Source organism: Triturus cristatus, chromosome 3_2 (assembly GCF_964204655.1).
Source record: "Triturus cristatus chromosome 3_2, aTriCri1.1, whole genome shotgun sequence".
NCBI lineage: Eukaryota > Metazoa > Chordata > Amphibia > Caudata > Salamandridae > Triturus > Triturus cristatus.
The window spans coordinates 332530143-332552728 of record NC_140584.1 but is presented as its reverse complement, the minus strand read 5'-3'; the positions used below and the strand labels follow the sequence as shown (position 1 = coordinate 332552728).

Here is a 22586-nt window from a genome sequence, read left to right as displayed (position 1 = left end):
GTTGCCCTCACCTCTTCTCGCAGGGTGAGTGAGCTCCAAGCTCTTTCATCTAAGCCTCTTTACCTTGTAGTCTATCTGGACAAGGTTGTACTCCGCACAAGACCTTCATTCCATCCCAAAGTGGTTACCTCTTTCCACATAGGTCAGACCATCACTTTGCCCACCTTTTTTCCGACCCCTCATCCGTCCAAGGAGGAGGAGAGACTCCACTGTCTGGATCCAAAACGTGCGTTATTGTTTTATCTTGATCGCACACTCCAATTCCTGGTGGACAGTCAACTCTTCATGAGCTATGGTGCTGCGAAAGAAGGTCGGGCTGTGCAAAAAAACGCACCATCTCTCGATGAGTCGTTCTTTGCGTCAAAATTTGCTATGCCTTGGCGAAAAAGGAACCTCCAGTAGGCCTGTGCGCCCACTCCACCAGGGCGACGGCAGCCACTACCGCTTTGGGATGTGGAGTCCAAGGAGCCACGTGGGCATCACTGCACACTTTTATGAAGCACTACTGCCTGGATAGTCCAGTCAGGAGAGACCGCTTAGTTGGCCGTTCGGTTCTCCAGGACTTTCTGGTGTGAACTTGGTTCGCAGACCCACCTCCGGGGTTGGTATTGCTGGGGTCTCTATTCTAACGTAAGGAATCTATAACTGTCTGTCAGATGATCAAGTTACTTACCTTCGATAACGATATATCTGTAAGAGAAATAGATAAGTTATAGATTCGTTACCGCCCTGCCCATCCTCTCCGTTCTGCAAACTGACTTCTAGTGTGAGGGAGTCCCTTTCAGGGCCCTAGTTTATGCACCAGTAGTCAGTCTTTTGCATGGCTCTGTGCTTCTGGTGTGGAATGTTGTATAAAAAGAACTGACGTTGGCGCGCATGTGCGGTTTAAGTAGATACCGCAGCGCCGACGACAGACCGAGTCGACCGACGCTACCCACCGACGCGCAGGGGTACTGCTTAGAAAAAATTTCTCCGGATCCAGTCTGACGCCTGTGGGTAATTCTAAGGTAAGTAATCTATAACTAATCTGTCTCTTACAGATATATTGTTACCGAAGGTAAGTAACTTGTTCTTTAATATCATATTAGTTCAAATTAACGGTTTAACAATTTAGTGTCTATTCCCTTTATTGAGCATCATTTATGGAGGCCATCTTGGACTGGCACATGTGTAATCAGAAATTAAATACGGTCAATGGGTGAGTGCCCGCAAATGTTTAAATATCAAATTAGTTTACATCTATTGGCGGTTTCTTTTTTTTTTTTTTTTTTTTTGTCCTCATTTATGCGATCTTCATGGTTGTGGCGAGCAAGGTCACCTCGTGTTCATTGGAAAAGAGACCACCCTTGGATAACGAGGTAAGACCATGTCTTAATAACCTACAAATTCTTTAAGTTTACCACCACGGAGCCACCATGATGATTCCCTTGAATTTGTTTGATCGCGTTAGTTGGAATCATTGGATGGCCCTTCCTACCCTACCACCTAGATCGTGTCCCAAAGTTCCCAATACTTCATACGTTTGCTTTCCCCTCTAGATTTATCCAATTTCCTAAACTTATCAACTGAACAGAGCCAGTCTTCCACCTTAGAAGGAGATGGAAGGATCCAATTTATACACACCTCAAATCTGGCTAATAACATTAAAGTAAATTAAAGATATTTCTGGTTTTTACTTAAAACAATATTAGGTTCATTAGTGTCCAAAATGCCCAAAATAACAGTAAAGGGGCTTAACTTAATATTGGTGTTTAGAGCCTTACCAATTCCATTCTAGTAAGCATCGAGATGAGCACATAAATAAAACATGTGGATGTTGTTTGCCTTTAGCTCGCCACATTTAGGACACTTTTTCGTCACCTGTTTGTTCATTTTTGTTAGTCTTTCAGGCGTCCAATAGGACCTGTGCAAAGTAAAAAGATATTTTTTCCTAAGGGGTGCAGAAACTATAATATGCCATAGAAAAGTGCAGGGTACTTACCAAAGTTGTTGCAAGTCTTGAGCCGGAAACATATTCTTCCATATGACGTCTGGTGTGTTAGATTTGACCTCATTCCTCTGAGTCAGGTACCAGTACCTTTAGTCTAATTTTTTTAAAATACTTAGGGTGGCCAAATTTATAGAGAGAATGATCATGTTCAGTTACTGGTTTCCAATAGGCTGAGTAAAGTTCATGCTGTTGAAAAAGATTCCTGATATTCTTTAAATGGAAGGCTTTATAGTACATCATGAGGTCTGGGCTGGCTATCCCCCCTCAATTTTTCTTTTGGCAGAACTTTTTCCAGGCTATCCTTACTCCTCTAGAGGCCCAGATAAAGGTGTTTATTTCGCTCTGAATCTTTTTTATCCAGTGTGGTTTAAACTCCAAAGGAATAGCATTGAATACAAAAGTAAACTTTGGTAGAGTAGCCATTTTGATAACGTTAGCTCTCCCCATGAAAGTAAGGGATAAACAGCTCCATGATTTTAATAGCTTCCTCATCTCTTTAGCTTTTAAGTCCAAATTTACTTGGGCAATTTCATCAATATTTTTTAAAACTTCCATCCCCAAATATTTGATTTTGTTTTTCGATTCTATCGCTGGCGTGGTCTTGTTCCAATGCATGACCTAGGTCTTCTGGTGGTTGATTTGATAACCAGAGATACTCCCAAATTCTGTTAATAAACATGTTATGCTGTTGAGGGATTTATTCAGGCTTCTTGTATAGATCATTAGGTCATTGGCGTATAATGCCACTTTCAAATTCCATCCCTTGAAATTAAAAGGAATGATTTCATGAGATCGCCTTATCATGTTAGCTAAAGGTTCTATATAGAGATTAAAAAGATGGGGGGAGAGCCGGCATCCCTGTCGGGTGCCTCTTTTGATCTGAAAACCTTTTGATAAGCTACCATTAATAAGTATTTTAGCCACAGGAGCCGAATATATATTCGCTATTACTCTTGAAGTTTTCCCCTAGGCCGTAGTAAAGGATAGCCTCCTGCAGAAATGACCAATTCACACGGTCAAAAGCTTTGGCCGCATCAAAAGTAAGAACCGCAAGAGGGGCTTTTTCCTGAACAGCAATATCGATTGCTCCAACAAGTTTGTGAGTGAGATCATACAACTGTCTCCCCCTTATGAACCCTTTTGGTTATTATGGATAAGTTTATTAGATAGAGACCCAAGTCTTTTTGCTAAAAGCTGTGTAAATATTTTATAGTCGTTATTTAGAAGCGATATGGGCCTGTACGACTCGCAATTAAGGGGATCTTTGCCAGGTTTTAAAATTCCAAGTTTTTGGAATCGGGGAACCTTCTAAATAATTAGTGTTGAAAAGGTCTGCTAATTTAGAGGCTAGAGATTCCTTTAAGGCTTAGTAAAGCTCATTTGGGATTATATCGGGACCAGCAGCCTTTCCTCTTTTCAAACTGTTTATCGCCTCCATGACCACCTCCGTTGTGATAGCTGCATTTAATAATTCACAAGAATCTACATCCAGCTTAGGAAGTTGTGATCTTCTTAAGTATAGGTCCACTGCAGAGGCTGAAGGCGAAAGGTCTTCCTCGTACAGTGACTGAAAGAAGTCTACAAAAGCTTCTTCTATGCCAGCCCTATCTTCTACTTTTTCTCCTTCATTGCCTTCTATTGACGGTTTCAGAGTTTAATTCCTATTCCCGTTATTGGGCATCATTTATGGAGGCCATCTTAGACTGGCACATGGGTAATCCTAAAGACTGTAACTTATTATTAAGCACTCTATATTGAAAGCATGGTGTCAATTGGCGCTAGATTCAGCTGTTCCAGAAACTAAGGAAATACGGGCAGTGAGTGAGTGACTGTAAAGGAAGAAGTGTCAATCATAGTTGCAAACGGTCATATTTTTAAAATCCCATCCTGGTTTTATGAATAGTATCATGATTATTTTACGCCAGATCCTAACATTGGTGAATGCCTCTCTGTATAACCATAATCGGCATACCCCATATACTATCTTTTCTGATGGTATAATCACAGGAAATGATAGAGTTCGCTGTTCTTATTGAGTCCCAAAGATATTGTTCTCAGACGGCAAATCCAGCCTGCCTCTGCTTGTCTCAATACTTATTTCCACCCCTCTCCTGTGCTGATACATGTTCTATTGCATGAAATCAAATGCCTGTCTCTGAAGGGTGTGTCTCATGTATGTGAGTTGCCACTGGATATCTATCATCCATGTTTCTAATAGCTCTTGTATTCCTGAATTCTAAGTTTCAGGCTGTGTGTTCTGCGTCCTACGTACATTTTATTGCAGGAGCAGCCTAGCACATAGACGATATATGTGGTGTTACAGTTAAAAGTATTGATGGAGAATTCTCTAGTGGTCTTATACCGGAATCGCTTTTTCTTCTTACACCCCAATTGGCAAATTGTGCATGTCCCACTCACATGAAAACCAGGAGGTTGGAAGGGAAGCCAAGTAGTGATGATGGTTTTCTTGTCCCTTACATAGCCAGGGCACTGTAACTTTTTCAATGTATTGCCTCTCCTATAGACCACTTTTGGTCTACTGGAAACAGTGCCTGCAGGCATCCGTCCAGATATAAGTAGATGTCAGTTTTTTTCTCAGGATATTATAAATATGATCACTATATGCATTGTATTGTGTGATGAATGCCACCTCCTTCTGATCTCCTTTCTTATTAGATTGGTTCTGTTGTGGCACCAAATGGATTTCCAATCCAATTTCATTATTTTAGCTTCCGCTTTGTCCAAACACTTCTGTGCCTACCCTTCTTTTTTATAGATTTGACTTTCTTGACAAAGTTCTGTTCTTGACTGCAATTCCGTCTTGCTCTAACCATTTTGCCACATCGTATGGTGTTAATGTTCATGCGTAGATGTGCTCTGTCGGCGATTCAGAAGACCCTCTAGCAAACATTGTGCTGAAAATTAACCTCCCAAGAGGGATGCAAAGAAATGAGAAAAGAGAATATCAAGAGAACAAAGCCCATCCTCTGAACTTTCTTGCTAACACAGAAAATAGTGTGCTGTCAGAACACAGGCCAAAATCAGAGCCTCCAACTCCATTAAAAAGGTACCTCTCAAGTTTACTAAACTGTTGTTAGCACTGACGAAGGAACCACTGCCTACGTCGGAAAAACTGCAGATAATCGAGAACTAGTCTCGTCAACAAAGTCTGTAATACTTATTTCAACAACAGTAATGACTACGATGACTGCGTCTATGACATCGCCATCAGTGACCACCATCGCGGTGACAGCCATTCCGCCATTGATATCCATTCTGTTAGCAATTCATCTATGTTGAGAGATGAGCAGAAAGAGTCAACGAAAACACAAAACAAAGGTGAGTCATAGAAGGGGGCATTTCCGTACCATTAATGCCAGAACATACTTCACAGCACATGGTATATCATCTACCCTTTAAGCATTCTACTAGACGATGAAGATTTCAATGATCAAGGGCCCCTTGGTCCTGTCTGCAGTTCAACAGACCTTCATGTTAAATAGCAAGATGATTAGGAGTATATGGAAGGTAATACTTTCCGCTTCAGACTAGTCGAGAAACAAGTTGCAAGGTCAGACCTATTCAACACTTTGAGAATTGTGAACCCTATGAACAAGACATACAATATTGTGATGAAATTATGCCAAATCGAAGTGCTTTAGTTAAAGACCTAAGGTTCGTCAGCCGATTACTAGAGCCTTCGAAAACCAGATTACCAAAGCAATCTTCTTTTCCACTTCTTCGCCAGTTTCAATGACACAACTATTTACTCATTGTACTCCTAATACTATGCCTTTTTTGCAAGTCCATGATCACAACCATCACAGATCTGTCAATCAAGGTCTGCATTGCCCACAGTGGGTAAAGACACTTATTCGATGATGATGATAGAGAAGAGGGTAAAGTACCGGATGATCAAAATGTAGCTACAGAGTGGGATGACTCTTGGCACCACTTTCCCCTCCAGCTGCTCCACATGCAGCAGACTCTCAACCAGACAACATCAGATGCCTTTGTGCACTTTTAGAAGGAGCATTCAAGAGTTTTAATTTACTGGATCCCAGTCAAACAATTGCATTGTTGTTTTTTATCTGATTTCAAAGAGCTATCTTACAATTCTGTGAAAGCTATTCCAATAATAGACGTTATCTAGAATGAAGGAATTAAGGTCATGAAAATCCATCCACAGTTTCTGCAGTTGTGGCGTGCCTGGACAAAAGGTATAAGGCTACAGATGACTCACCTACTTGTCTAATCAGTCATCCTAGCGATGAAGGCTGCTTAGCAAAGAATGTGGAATGCATCATACCCTGTTGTAGTCCACTAGACAGAAGAAAGGCATTTAGACCGCATTGGTAAGACATTCTCTGCTAGGACAGCTACTTAAGGGAGAGCTACCAATTCATTGCTGATTCACGGTTATGACAGGCAGATATGGTCAGACATTGGTGCATATATTGACCTTCTGCCAGAAGAGAAAAGAAGATAAAGCTAAGAAAATTCTACTCGAGGGGAGCAAGCTTCTTCCAAGATGATAGACTGTGCAGTAGATATAGCATTGACTGGATTTAGGCAGCTGGAAGGTGCAGCTGTTATCTGGAGGCAACCCTGGCTGAAATAAACATTTGAGTGGTTAAAAGTAAGTTCTTGCACATACTCCGTGATTTAGAGGGGCTCTTAGACAAACATGTAAATGATGTTCCCCAATCAATCAAGACCAGCACTGAAACAATATTTTTATCATTTAGTTGAGACACCATCTCTTTTAGGCAGCAGGAGGCAGAGGGCAATTTACATTTGGAGAAAGATATTAATTGTATAGAAATCAACACTATCAACACCCTTAGCAAGCCTACTGCCAATAAAACACATAAGAAAATATAGGGCTTCGCCACCAGCCACATACACAAAACAAACTCTGTGGAGAAAGCAAAGTAAGGAATCTGGCAGAAGAGAATGGCGTTACAAAGGCTTCGGCCACAATAGCGTCTTCCTCAAGTATTGTTGTATATTGAATCTCCAGTTATCAGATTGAAAGTTTGAGACAACAAATTCTTAGGTCCTAGATTTTCTATTATAAAGTCACACCTTGAAATTTGTTCAAAGGCCATTCTGCACAGCATCTCAGAGGAGATACCATCTCGTTCTCCATTTGTTACATTTGGAGATTTTAACCATGCTAACCAAGGAAGCAACAGAAGCCATTAGCTCAGTTAAATTTCGGCTTCTTCTAATTTGTAGTAAAAAAACAATATCTGGAGAATTGGGGCTGTTTTTTCATCCGCAAAAAATAAACTACCACCTCAGGAAACAATAATTTTGCATGCTTGCACTCCAAGACATCGATCAGCTTCTGAAACACTGAGATTATGACATCACTAGATCTAGAAGACGCTTACTTTTATATCCCTAAACATCAAAAACACCACAAGTATTTAAGATTAAAAGTGCATGGCTGCCATTACCAATTCAAGGTTCTCTTATTTGTCTTAAAATCAGCACCTCATATTTTCATAATATGTCTTACTCCAATGGCTGCATATCTAAGAAGTAAAGGTCACAAGGTCTTTCCACACTTCAACAATTGACTGGTGAAAGCTTTTTCTTGTTCAACCACAGAGTTAACCAAGGTGTGTCTGCAACTCCTCAACAAGTTAGGCATTACTCTCAACAAACATATGTCTTCTGATGGGTACTTCTTACTGCAGATTCCTCACCTGTATAATATTCCCCAGGTGCCAAACTGGATCTGAAAAGTTTCACAGCAGTGCTCCCACGCAATGACCTGGTTCATCCCTGGTAGTGATGGAACAGAGCTACAGATATGTGCCACCACTGCACGCAAATGTCTACTGCTTTCTTTACGTACCTTTTGAACATGGAACTGTAGCTCCAAATTCTTTTCTAGTGTGCAAAGGGAACATTGTCTCCACCGAAAACTACAGGGATCACACTGTGCTTTGACTGTCAAAAAATGATATTGGTGATGGAGCTGTGCAAGGTGTTCCTCTGGTGTTTGAAATTTTAGCACAGCTCCAAGCTGTGCGAAGAATGTGCCTTCAGGCACCTGAATGCGATCCAGGACTATAAAAAGAAGATGTATATCGCCAAACATTGATAGTAGTCATAGACTTTGTATTGGTCCCGCTCAGCTGAGAACGCCGCCACACTTTCTCTGCTGTTCCCAGTTCCTTGTGACGCTGAAGTAATCCGGGAAGTCAAACAAGCATAGTAGTTCGAAGTGGGACTCAACTCTTTCACGACACACTGTCCAATTAAAAGTTGGGAGGGCATCAAGGTGCCAATCATTCTCGCTCCAGATCCCCAAACGAGGAGCCAATTCCAGAACTAGACCCAATGCTTCCCAAATTTCCCAATCCAACGGCGATGCCACGGCAGGTCAAAGCTTTTAAAAAGGCCATGCTGCATACTGTTTACATGCTTTCGGCTCCCTCTGTTGCACCTGTGGGCAGCAACGATGTGCATGGGCTTCCTATTGGGTTACCGCCAGTGGATCCATAGTCTGTATCGTCAGAGTCCCTATAACCAGGGTCACTAGAATTATGCGATTGTGTGGCCGCAGCGATTATCCCATAATTGTAGATTTGCCACTTTTGCCGCTTAATCCATCATCTGCTGCATAATCTACAGATTTTAACCCAAAAAATGTGTTTCTACCTCAAACGGTTCAAAAGTTCAAAACAACGCAGCAGCGCGTTTTGCAGCGCAGTGGAAGGCCTTTTGCGAAGGTTCACTGGTCACCTTTCTGTTGCTTATTGCAATATTTGGGTATTAAACTGGTACTAATGCGGTGCACCCAATGCGCAGACAATGTTAACAAGTGTAAAAAGTACAAAATAATAAAGTAATACTGTTAAAAAATGTGCTGCATTGCATTTTATAATTTGTCTTTTCTTGCTGCATAATTTACTCTACCCTACTGCATCATTTGGCCCTCTCCTGCTGCATAATTGCAGTGGCCCTGCCTTTAACCCATTTCGGGTTCCGCACCAACTCAGGTGCCATCTTCCATTCTGGCTCCAAGAGTGATGGAGTTCACTTTTCATCAACACCTGTCCCTTGCACACCAGAATTTGAACTGCCAACACTGCTGTCCGAGCCGGATCTGTCTGACACCTGCCGATGTCACAGTTTGACTCCACTCCAGTGCATCCTGTTTCTTTAATTTGTGATTCAGATAACACTCTCCCTCCACTGCGGAGCTATCCCCAGAGGTGCTATCATCTTTTTGGCTTGGGGGTCTGAAGAGTTTGTCGCTATCTGATAATGATGATTTACCCCACAATATAATGGGATGTGTCCAGCGAGATCTTGCCAGCAGTCTGAGTTTTGGACGTCTTTGGCGGCTGCAGAGGTATCTCACTGACAGCATCACCGCCTTGTGGTACTTCAACAAGCAGAGTGAAGTGGGGTCCTGTACCAAGAGGTGCTACGTCTCATGAATTGGCTGGAGCATCCTGGCATCTCACTGTTCTTAAACCACCTCTTGGGATCTTTAAATGCCAGGGTGCATGAGATCAGACAGCAACGCCTGGCAACTCATGGTTGCATCCTGAGAAGGTGCAGAGCAACTTCCAGCAGTGACAAGAGCCTTGGCTGTTTTTTTTGCCACCGTCTAGAACTTGCAGTGTGAAAACGTTTGCATGTTGGAGTTCCCAAACAATGCTCTGTCTAAGAGCATTCAGGCTAGAGTGGAGCATGGGACTCCTGTATGCCTTTCCACCCCTACCTGCCCCCAAATGCTGAAGATCGAGACTGCCCAGGCCCTAGTCATCCTAGTGGCCCCAGATTGTGCCAGAGAAAATGGTACCCAGAACTTATAAACTTCTGGACCTGAGCATCTGTCCTCAGATCAGGCTACTGCTTCGGGAGAACCTTCTGTCAAAGAAGAAAGGCAGGCTTCTGAACTTGGGCAATCTACACCTCCAGGTGTGGACATTGAGCAGCAGCAGTTGACTGGGATTGAACGCCACCAGAGGTTGTGGTTGTCTTCACTTCCAGGGGTCGATCTACAAAGTCCTAGTATGTCATGTGCTGGGACACATTTTTGGCCTGGTGTGGAGTCAACATCACAGACCCCTTACAAGCCAAACTGTTGAACGTGTTATTGTTTGTTTTATCTTTGGCCCAGTAATATCTTAGAGTTGGCACTATTAAGGGTTATTTGTTGTTCCTATCGACCTTTTTTGTGTTTGCCAGACCAACTGTCCTTGTTTAAATCAACTGTTGTGATGTGCTCATTAAAGGTTTAGCGCACTTCTAAAATAGTTTGTAGTACTACAGTGTCCTGTGTATTTTGGTCCTGACATTTTGCATGTGAAACTACATTGAATTGCTGGTCCAGTTTTTTGTTCTGTTTTTTTATTATTTTTTTTAGCACAAAATGCATCCTCTCGTCTATTTTGGACATGAGACTGGATTTCATGTTAAAAGAAAAAAGCACAAAATCATGAGTAGCAGCTTGAGTTCTAGTCCTGCATGTTGTTAACATACTCCGGTGATAGGATTTTTACCCATACAGAATCTCTGTTACACTACATGGCATAATGGTGTAATTCCAAGCATTTCACATAACGAGCACTAAACAAAAGGCTGGAAATTTCACTACTTATTGCCAGGATAAACTGAACTTAGTCCAGGCCTACGAAAAGTGTCTTGTAGTTGCAGAGTTGTTGTATTAACTATTTAAAAGTGTATCTGGGTGAGGAGGATAGATCTACCTAAAACTCCAATTCTTTGACATACTTTGTGTTGTTTTTTTTTTTACAGGATGTGAAGTAATAGCTGTAAACACCCGCTCCACCAGTCAGACCTTCATTTATAAATGTGATGCTGTTTTATGTACACTTCCTCTCGGTGTCTTGAAGCAGCAGCCGCCAGCTGTGCAGTTTGTACCCCCTCTTCCAGAATGGAAAACGTCTGCTGTTCAGAGAATGGGATTTGGTAACCTTAATAAGGTAAATGTGTTTTACAATTCTCTGGTTTGAAACAAAAAGTAGGCACTGTTTTTATCTGAGTATGTGTCATTAGCTCCATTACCGAGTAAAAGTTGCTCTTCCATTAATTTTTAAGTGCAGTGCTTGATATCAACCTTTTTTGTAAAATTAAGTATGTATTTGTGTATTGTAAATATATATATATATATATATATATATATATATTTTATTTTTTTGTAGAGTTTTATATAGCGCGAACTTGACCCGAATCCAATCGGGTATCAGAGCGCTTTACATAGCACCGGTTACGTTACATTAGGACACATATTCATTCTTTGTTAGGCACGGGGAGATTAAGTGATTTGCCCGGAATCGCAGGATGTTCAGCGACATTATCGAGACTCGAACCCAGTTCCCCCAGTCCGAGGTCGAGCGCCCTAGCCGTTAGGCCAACTCCTCTGTATGGCTGTATCCTAATTTTGTAAGACTTGAGATTCCTAATAATGACATTCTTAGAGCATGGCATAAGTTCATCTGGGGTCCATGAAAGACTTGTGGTGAAATGGAAAATATGTAATTAATTGCGGCCCCTTTGTTGAAATATAGGACACCACGATGTTTGAAAACTAACATTTTTCTTTTTTTTGGTACAAGTCAAGGGTTGTTCTATGAACATCTTACAGGCAACTTTTCTTCCATCACACCTATTTTTGACCAATACTTACAATGGGCTTTGGGTTAGCCCAATTTCCTTGTCAATCTCATTTGCCTGCTTCTTATTTGATGGACTTCCTTCTTCTTCCTGTATTTGTGCCTCCCCTGGAGCACTGCTTCTTTACAATCCTTTTTATTGGATGACGCGTATCCTTCAGTGCTCACATTCAGGGAATTTTCAGTTTAATTTTTTTTCTCCACTCCATGCGAGGGCATGTGTATACTTTCTCTCTCCATTGTGCACTGCTTCCCCACTGAAATCACTCCCTCACCCTCTCATAGTCTCCCTCTAGCTCCACCTCATCTGTTGCTTTTTCCTGTCATCCTCCAGGTTTTTTGCTTTTTTCATTTATTCTTTTACCCTCTCTTCCATGATCCTTTATGCTCTAGCCTCTGCTCCCACTGCTCACTCACTCACACCCACCCCCTCCAAGAATGCCAACTCCACTGTTGCTCATCCAGCCACTCCTTCATGTAAAAAAGAAATACTCTTTGGAACAACTTTGAAATAAATAAATATAAGAATAGATCGATATCAAGATATCTATCTTATTGATAGACTTCTAGCTGCAGATTCCTTACCTTTGAATCTCCCAGACGTCGGGCTGAATCCGGAAACTTTAGCCGAGCAATACTCCTTGCACTCCATCAGGTGGCTCCATTCGACTCTGTGTGACGTCATTGGTTATGACGTTGTGGTACCTATATAGGCCCCACCCTGGCACGCCCAAGTCCGTTCTTTCTTTCCGCACCAATTAAGCGCTGATCTGGGAAGGGATACCCCTCTGTCATTTTTTGACAGGCCTGTTCTCAACTTTTTGTCGAATTCGAAAATCTTTCTTTGTGTGAGAGGATGTCTTCGAGGAAGACAGGGTTCAAGCCTTGCGGAGCCTGTCCCGTCATGATGTCTGTTACCGACCCCCACCTCGTCTGCCTCTGGTGTCTTGAGCTCGACCACGATTCAAAGTTGTGCTCGGACTGTCAGGCTATGGCTCTGCAGGCCTTGCTGGAGCGGGCTATGAAGCTCCTTGCAGCCTGGCAAGGAAGACTCCGCAGATGTCCCTATCGCGATCGAAGAAGAGGAGGTCGAGGGACCACTCCCGGAGCCTAAAGTCTTCTTCGTCCCACTCGAGGTCTTTGGGACACTGAGAAGAAGCATAAGAAAAAGAAGTCCAGATGGACTTCATCTTCACCTCGACTGTTGTCCGTCAACCAAGGAGGTAAGGAGCACCGATGCTCTAGGCACGGTTCTGCAGAGCCAGGGTCTACTTCACACCTCCTTCCCTTTTCGGGAGCCGGAGCAACTTCCACTCAAATCAAAGAATTCTACGAGGCCATGCGCCATGTATTTGAGTGGGCTGACCCCTCTGGTGAGCCCTCTGTCCCCGTGGGGTCAGAAGCGGCCCGTCTGTTTCGACGCGGTCATCTCTGGCCACGGCGTCGGTCGGGCCTCAGAGATCCGGTCCCTGATTGATGCATGTTGTGCCACCGCAACCTTCCCCGGCGTCGGACCCGAAGTCAGCACTGATGGCACCAGCCCCATCCTTATCCTCGATGATACTGAGTCAGAATGACGTCGCTCGACTCCGATTCTGGCATCGATTGAACCCAGGGATTCTGTGTTGTCGCTTGAACACTTTGAGGATGTGTCAAGCTCAGGAGAGGAATGGGAGGGGGTCTATGGACCCTTTTGAAAACCAGGATGACTCTGCAGAGCAGTTGGACTGGAATGAGGAACTTGGGGAAGCCAGTGGACTGGATACTTCTCCAGATTCTGGCATGCTCTCTCCGCCAACTGTGGCTACCACGGAGGGGGCATCTTTTGCCATGGGGGTCAAGAGGGCAGCCGAGGTCCTTGGACTGGAGTTGCCCTGCCTGCAGGTCAGGACTAATCTCCTGACTGAAGTGCTTTAGTCTAGGGCTTCCACCTCAGAACCCCTTTTGCCTTTTAATGAAGCACTAACTGATAGCTTCTCGGCACGTGGTCTAAGCCAAGCACAGAGGCTCCTGTGAATGGGACAATTGCACACCGCCATCGCCAAGCTTCGGGCGACACAAAGTTCCTCAGTCAACAGCCCACCTCAGAATGTTTGATGGTGCAGGCTTGTACATCGCAGGGCGCGTTCCCTTCCGCCCCCCAGATAGGGAATCCAAAAGGCTAGATTCATTTGGTGTGAAAAAAAATTCTTCCTCCAGCCTGGCATTGCGGTCGGTGAATACCCCATGCTTATTGGACCGTTACTCCCGCTCCCTTTGGGAGATAGTTGCGCAAGTGCTGCCATAAGTCCAGGAGGAGGCCAGGGCTGTGCTCTCTTTCAGGCAGTTAAGATGCAGCAAAATTCACCATAAGGTGGGGCCTTGATACAACGGATTCATGGATCCGATTTATTTTCACAACAATGGCCTTGAGGCTTAGGACAACTGGCTTCTCGGGTGATGTCCGGGCAAATTTGATGGACATGCCCTTTGATGGAAACCGTCTTTTAGGGGGAAAAACAGAATCGGCCCTAGTGAGGTTCAAGGACTCTCGAGCTACGGACAGATCCTTTGTCCTCTCTTCTACTCTTTGTGGCCAGTCTACCTTTCTCCTCTTTCATAGCAACGGAAGGGGTTTCCAGCTGCGTCAGCCCTATCCCAGCCACCGTCCTGCACAGGCTTCCCAAGCCATGGGGGAATGGAAGCGGAAGTCGTCGGCCACCCTGCCCTTTGCAGCCACAGCCTCCAAGCACTCCTAGTCTGACTCAGCAAGACCACACCACTCCAGTTGGCGGGAGAATCCATCATCATCTCCCCTACTGGAGGTCCATAACATTGTACAAGTGGGTGTTGCAGATCATTCAGGAGGGCTGTTCCCGTCTTCCTTTCTTTTCCTCCACCTATTCTGCCAAATCAGGAGCGGCTGACAGAGGATCATTTAAAATTGCTCCAGGAGAAAGTTAGTTCTCTTGGCCAAGGGAGTTACAGAAAGGGTCTCGGTTTCAGAAGTAGGCAGTCGCTGTTATTCCCACTACTTTCTGATTCCGAAGAACAAAGGGTTGCAGCCCATTTTTGATCTTCCGACAGTCAATCTCTTCCTCAAGAAGGAGAAATCCAAGATGCTCACTCCAGCTCAGGTCTTGTCTGCCCTAGACCAAGAAAATTGGATGGTAGCGTTGGACCTGCAGGATATATATTTTCTCATCCCCATCAAGGTAGGCTGCAAGCATTTTCAGTTTAACGTGTTCACCTTCGGCCTTACCAGTGCCCCTGTTCATCAAGGTGATGGCGGTGGTGGCAGCTCATCTGCCCAGGTTAGGAGTGTCAGTCTTCCCCTACCTCGATGTCTGGTTGTTGAAGGCGTCCTTGCCCCAGGTAGTCCACGCCCATCTTCAGACTACGACAAACCTCCTGCCTTGGCTGGTTGTAGGAAAGTTGAATCTGCTTTCATAGTTACCCCTACTACTTGCCTGGTGTTATGCTCTTTCTGACCGTTCTGAGTGGGATCCTGCTAATCAGGACCCCAGTCTCTGTGCTTTCTCCTCTAAATTGGTTATGGTAAGTACTTGGGTACATCCCAGATTGGATACTGGTGTACCCTTATAAGTCCCTAGTATATGGTACTGAGGTACCCAGGGCCTAGGTACAACAGGGGTCCCCCATAGCTGAAGCATGTATTATGCCACCCATGGGAGACCACTCAAATTGTAACTACAGGCCTGCCATTGCAGCCTGTGTAAGCTGGTGCTAGCACCACTTAAGACATAACTAGGTTTCCCTATATTTGAGGTCACTGCACTTAAAACCTATCCGTCACCCATAAAGCAGGCCTTTCAATCCTGATGGCAGGGTGCTCGGTTCTAGCATGACGGGGACCCCTGTAACCTACGGAGTCTATTCTCACGCATCAGCCATATAACCTATAGAGGGGCCATGCGTCATTACACGATGACCATCTCTAAACTGGCTGTAATGAACCCTGTCATGTTTGGTATCAAACATGTTGAAATCCTACCATCACACCGTAAACGGTGTGGGAGGTATGATTCCATGCACTGTAAAGCTCCTCCGGGAGGCCCTCAGTTCTCCCGGTACCAGTCTCCCAGAACCGGACAGCAAGCTAGGGCTGCTGCCGACCTCCTCCTGCTGCTGAGCCAAGCTTGAGCAGGGGAAGGCAGGACAATAGGTATCCTGTCACAGGGAAGTGTGACCACCTCCCAGACAGGATTTAGTGTATTGGGACAGGGTGGGCACGCTTTCCAGCGCCACTCAGTCTGCTTGAGGGGCACATTTGGTGCCCTCTTTGCATAGTCCAGTTCAAACCAGCTCGGGGAGCTGTTGGCTCCCACTCTGGCACAAAACTGGATAAAGGACGTGGGAGTATCCGCCGCACTGTCCAATCTTCTCCCCTGGCAGGGAACCCTGAATCATCCCAACCCTTTCCTTGTGGTACTAACAGGCTTAACTGTGGGTGGGTCCCTATATTCGTCGTGGGAGAAGATTCAGATCAAGACACCCCACTTCATCTCCGACTGTCTGGACTTCTCTAGACTTTGCTCTGGGCATCGAAGCTGCAACTGGGAAGACTCCTGCTGCTCCTGGTCTCGTCGCCTTGCTCGTCTGCTGCTACGTCCGAGCCTGTGCTCCATACAGGAACCTTACAGGGCCTGTGGACATTCAAGACACCTGAAGGAATCTCCCTTGAAGTGAAGGAGTCACTTCCCTGCACCTTAAGGCACCTCAACCAAGCTAACCGTTCTGCTGCTCCTGGGCTCCTACGGATTCTGAAAGGCTCAGCAGCACAGGTGGTGGTTCTACAACTCCCTTGAGGCCTGCACTGTCTTCATACCAGGTTTGAGGCCAATATCCCTCATCAGAACCGCAGGAACCAAACCCCCATCCACTGCATCGATTTGTCATTGCAAAGGCTTGTTGGCTCTCTTCCTCAAAGAACTTCGGGCTCCGAATAGCCCCACCTCAAGCATCTCCTGTGACCAAGATCTTCATCCTCACCGCATCTCTTGTATCGTGGGCCTGCATCTTTGGTTAGCTGCTTGAGGTCCTCTTGCAACTTCTGTGCCTCCGACCTATGGGTCCTCTGTAGGGTCTTCCTTGGTTCCAGCAAGCTCCCCTGATTGCTCAGGGCCTGCCCTGACTCCCCTGCTTGTGGTGAGTCACTTGGACCTTGCTGGTCCTGACACTACACCTTCTTTCACCTTTCACGTTGTTTGTAGTTGCCAAGGCTTGTTGGTGCTTCTGACAGATACGGACCCCTCAACTCTCTACATCCGATGTGGGACAGCTCGTGAACGGCTCCTGGTCTTCCTCAGCATCGACTGATCCACCCAGCTGCGGCTCCAAGGTCCCCGTCAACTCTCCTGCGACACCCGACATTGGTGGGCATTAGTCATCCGTGCCTCATGGTCACTCCTGAGTGGCATAGACTCTGTCCCCTCTGCTTGCAGGTACTCCTCAACTTGAATCCACCTTTAGGTTCCACCGGACACTCTCACCTTCCCCAACAGCGGCATCTTCCTGAAGTTCTCCATTGAGTTTGACAGCGGTTCCCGACGCCACTTCACACCTATGCACCCGGCCTCCTTGGTGTATGTATCCTGGTTCCTAGGATATCAACAGATAGGGTGGCTCTACAACCTTCTATCTTCCACCGGGCTTCTTCAGAGTCCACTATGAAGGGTTCTTCTTTAAAATTGCAACCTCGACTTACCCATTGACTTGAAATGAGCACGCAGATGTGTTCCCACTCTGCACACGACCTCTGTGGGGTTCCTGGTTACTTACCTCTGGTGGTTCCTTGGGTCCCCAGCCCTTCTACGTCTTCTGGGTATAGTCTTGACTTGAGTCGTGGTTTGTCTACCACTGTTTTAGTATATCGTTTGGTCTCCCCCTGGCGACCACTGTGTATTTGTGCTACTTTCCTGTTTTTATTGCAAAGTATTGTGTGCGTTGTGTATATCTCCCGGTAGGAGATATTTCTTTTTTGGTGAGCGTTTTTTTATAATTCATACCAATTTTTATAAATATACTTAATCTATATCAATAAGATTACGTTCTGCTAAAACAAGCTGCTTTACACTCCTGGACTAAGCGTGCAGGCTGCTCTCCACAGCGATCACTTAGAGAGCTTTCTAAGGTTGTCTAAGACCACTAAAATCCCCATTAGTGCAGGGTGCCCACTTACATATACTAAGCCAGCCTCCTGGTTTTCTTTATAAACCTGACTAAGTCACACCTGACTCCTCAGACGCTCCCTTTCATCAGAGTTGTTCTTGTCACAGTACAGCACTGGTCTACTCCCGAGCAGCGAGTCCAGAATATTCAGGTTATGATTCCAATGTTTCAGCCTCTATGCTGGATTTTGGTGAGAATGACTGAGGCGGTTGGGCCTTATGGCATCCTGTTAGTAAACCATGCCAGGTGGCATATGCAAGCTCTGCAGTGGGATTTGAAGTTCCAGTGGCACAGCATCAGGGAAATCTCACCAATGTGATTCAGATCTCAGAAGGAACTGCAAAAGATCTGCAGAGGTGGTTGGCGAACCGCAATTGGGTTAGCGGCCGACCCCTCTTCCTTCCCAACCAGATATCACAGTTGTGACAGATGCATCAATGCTCGGTTGGGGTGGCCATCTGAGAGAGGTGGAGAGCAGGGGACACTGGTCTGCGGCGTAGTCTGGGCTCCACTCAAATTTGTTGGAGCTTCGAGCGATTCGATTGGCATTGAGAGCATTTCTTCCCTCTGTCAAGGGGAAGTTTGTGCAGGTGTTCACGGACAACACCACTGCCATGTGGTACTGCAACAAGCAGGGCGGGGTGGGGTTGTGGACCCTTTGTCTGGAGACTCTGCGTCTCTGGACATGGCTGGAACAGCAGGGCATAACCCTGGTAGATCAATACCTGGCAGGTTCTCTGAATGCCAGGGCGGACAAACTCTGCCATCGATGCCTAGTGGATCACAAATGGTGCCTCCAGTCGGAGGTGGTGCAAGGTCTCTTTCAGCAGTGGGGAGAACCTTGGTTAGATTTGTTTGCCTCCAAAGAGAACGTGCAGTGTCAGCAGTACTGCACGCTGCACTTTCCAAAGCGGCTCTCGCTCGGGGACGCGAGTGGAGCTCAGGCCTGCTGCACGCCTTTATGCTCATACCACTCCTGCCCAGGTTTCTGAAGATCAGGAGCAACCGGGCCAAAGTCATTCTTGTGGCTCCAGACTGGGTGAGGCGAGTCTGGTATCCAGAGCTTCTGAAGATGAGCATCGATCCTGCGATCAGGCTGCCCCTTCAGAACGATCTTCTGTCGCAGCAGCAGGGAAGGGATCTCCACCGGCACCTGTCAACTCTGCGCCTCAATGCGTGGAGATTGAGCGGTGGCAGTTGATGGCTTTTGACCTTCCTCCTGAAGTATGCATTGTTATTTTGGCCGCCAGGCGGCCCTCCACTAGGATAGTATACGCCTGCCTTGGCCAGAAATTTGCAGTATACTGTACAGAAAAGTCTATTGAACCTCTTTCTGCTTCTCCTGCCACTGTTCTCTTATTCATTCTGACCCTTGCCCAGCAGGGCTCTGCTTTGGAAACTCTCAAGGGTTACCTTTTTGCTCTGCCTATTTTCGGCTGTCAGACCAGCCCTCTCTTTAAGTCTCTGATTGTACATAGGTTTCTAAAAGGACTGGCTCACTTGTTTCCACCCACGCCCTTTGTTATGCCACAGTGGGACGTTAATTTCTTCCTCACCTACCTAATGTGTGCTTCCTTTGAGCCTTTAGATAACTGTTCCCTCTGACTCATTAAAACAGCCTTTTTATTGGCGATTACAACTGCCCGGAGGGTGAATGAGTTGCAGCTACTGTCTTGCACTCCTCCCTAGCTGCTTCTTTTTTACCAGAGGTCTTGACCCCATTCCATCTGGGTCAATGCATCACGCTGCCCACCTTCTTTTCTCCCACACTAAAGAGGAGGAACGTCTCCACCGTCTGGACCCACAAAAAAGTTTTGGGTGGACAACCAACTCTTTGTGGTGTACGTGGGAGCTAAGAAAGGAAGAGCAGTGCAGAAAAGAACCATCTCTCGCTGGGTCGTTCTTTACATTAAGATCTGCTTTGCCCTGGCTAAGAAGTAGCCCTGTGAGGGATTTAGGACCCCTTTCCCCTGCGAAAGGCTGCGACTATGGCCTTGGCTCAGGGTGTCCCAGTCTTTGACATCTGTTAGGCAGCAACGTGGGCATATTTGCACACACTTGCCAAGCACTACTGCCTAGATAGTCAGGTCCGCAAGGACGGGCATTTAGCTCATTCAGTCCTACAGGACTTCCTAGTTTGAGGTTTTGGTCCACACCCACCACCAGGATGGTATCTAATTCAAAGGTAAGGAATCTGCAGCTAGAAGTCTCTATCAGGGTCTTACTTTAAAATTGCAACCACAACTTATCATTTGACTAGCATTGAGCACTCGGCCGTGTTCTCACTCTGCACATGACCTCTGTTGGGTTCCTAGGGTGGTTGGGTGGTTCCTTGGGTCCCCGGCTCTTCTACATCTTCTGGGTCCCGTCCCGACTTAAGTCGTGGTTTGCATTCTACTATTTTAGTTTATGGTTTGGTCTCTCCCAGAGACCACTGTGTATTTGTGCTACTTACGTGTTCTATTATCAAAGTATTGTGTGTATTGTGGTTATATCTCCGGGTAGGAGATAATCCTACGTATTAGTGAGTGTTCATAATAAATACCTATGTTCGAGGCATATGAGCTGCAGATTACACACTGTGCATAGATCGCCATCTGGTGTTGGGCCCGGATGTTTGCAGTTGTTTTTCCTCTTGGAAAGTCTTTGGAAGTCACGAGGTATGTGACTCCTCCTTTGGATCGTACTGCGCATGGACTTCAGCTCCATCCTCAGATTGTTTTTTTCCGCCATCTGGCTCGGATGTATTCTTCGCGCTCCGGTTCCGAACCGTTTTCAGTTCTTCTGATCGGCGCGCAATCCTTCCCTTTCCGCAGTATTGTATCGATCGCGATCTCCACACTTGACGCGACTCATCGTTCGAAGTCTTCGTTTCCGGTTCTCGACGAAGGCCTTCGGGCCTACCTGAGCTCCGGTCCTGGCTGATGGAAAGGACTCCATTTAACAAGTGTCCTCGATGTGGGTCCAAGTTTCCCCACAAGGATCTCCATGAGATGTGCAACCTCTGCTTCTCCCCAGAACACGAGGCTCGAGACTGTCCGGCGTGCAAATCCTTCCAGTCAAAGAAGACCATTCGGGACCGAAGGGCGCGGAGAACCATGGCACACTCGTCGACTGCGATCCCCGACGACCTCTTCGTAGAAGGCGTCGATGTTCCCGAAGAGCAGCACACAGAAGAGGGCCTCGTCAGCGCCTCCGAAGCCAACGACTCAGATGTTGAGGACATCACTGCGGCACAGAGGGGCGTGAGTACTTACATCGACCCCCCCCCACCCTCAACGGCATCGAAGAAGGCTTCGGTCACGCCTTCGCCCTCGGGCCTAGGCACGACCAAAGACACTGCTTCCCATACCTCTCTTTCAGGCCCGGTTAAGAAGCCCATCAAGCCTTCTGGCGGCTCGGGCTCGAGCCAACCTGTCGTCGGTGCTGAGAAACACTCCTCCGCACCGGCACCAAAAAAGAAGATGGCCTCCTCCTCCTCCGCGCCGAGCTCCACACCAAAGCACTCAGTGCCAAAGATAAGCACTAGCTCCTCGGTACCGACACCATCCCCGGAGCCGAGCAAAAAATCCAAAGCCCTCGACACCCACACCTCGAAGCCGAAAGTCATCTCGGTGCCGAGGAAACAACTGGACATTTCTAAGCCACACAGTTCAAAACAACGAACCAATGCCGACTCCAAAACTAAAAAACCTACGGCTTCGGTGCCGACGGATCGGCCCCTCACAGACTAACTATTTCGGCCCGATCCACTACAAAAAACACTTGTCAAAGACCCTAAAACTGGACATTTGATGCTCAGCATCAAAAAGAGACCGCTGGACAAGCCTGCCCCAGCTCCACCTCCAAAGAGAAGAGACTTTGCTACCTCCCCTTTGCGAATACCTTCTCCACCTCCTCCTTCTCCTCCGCCTCCCCCTCCCCCTCCGCCTCTCCCTCCCCCTCCTCATCATTCCCCCGCACCCTCTCCGGATGAGGATGATGAAGATGTCTACGATGACACAGAGGACGGGCCCCATGACCAGCCCACCGGGGACCCCACTCCTACAGGCTCCCCAGACCCATGGGACGACTACAACATTCCAGACGTCCCTAACGTCCCGCAGGACGACCTTTACCCTTCAAGACCATCCCCCCCCCCCCGGAAGATACAATGGGGTTTAACCAACTACTCCATAGGACTGCACATTACCACGGAGTTGATCTCCATACAGACCCCGTGGAGGAGGACTTCCTCCTAAACACCTTTGACACTACACACAGGGCCACTTCCATTCTGCCCATGCTTAAAGGGGTTATCAAGCACGCGCCGGAGGTCTTTAAAGACCGGGCCAGGGTCATCAACCCTCGCATCGAGAAGAAGTATAAGGCCGCCCCTACAGACCCCACCTACATCAGAGGGCCCGCACCACTAGACTCCCTAGTAGTCTCCACTGCAAGGAAGCGTGCAAACTCCCAGGCATCAGGCGAGGCACCACCACCTGATAAGGAGTCCAAACTCCTAGACGCCTCTGGCAAGGGCACTGCATCCCAGGCTGCCAACATATGGCGCATTGCAAACACACAAGCGCTTTTGGCAAGATATGACCGGGCACATTATGATGAACTGGAAGCCATAATGCAACACCTCCCTGACAAATACAAGAATAGAGCCAACGAGCTAATCCAGGAGGGTAAAACCATCTCCAACACCTCCATTCGCTGCGCCCTCGATGTAGCTGACACCGCCTCTAGGGCAATTAACACCAGCGTCCTCC

The 22586-nt window shown here is 46.5% G+C and overlaps 1 protein-coding gene across 2 annotated transcripts in view; it reads left to right on the top strand.

The window, feature by feature from the left end:
* Positions 1-22586, top strand: part of KDM1A (lysine demethylase 1A) — a 718736-nt gene that overhangs the window by 514252 nt on the left and 181898 nt on the right. For both annotated transcript variants that reach the window (XM_085647807.1, XM_085647806.1), the window contains exon 14: positions 10781-10968. In XM_085647807.1, the coding sequence (XP_085503933.1) occupies positions 10781-10968 (188 nt within the window). The remainder of the gene's footprint in view (positions 1-10780; positions 10969-22586) is intronic.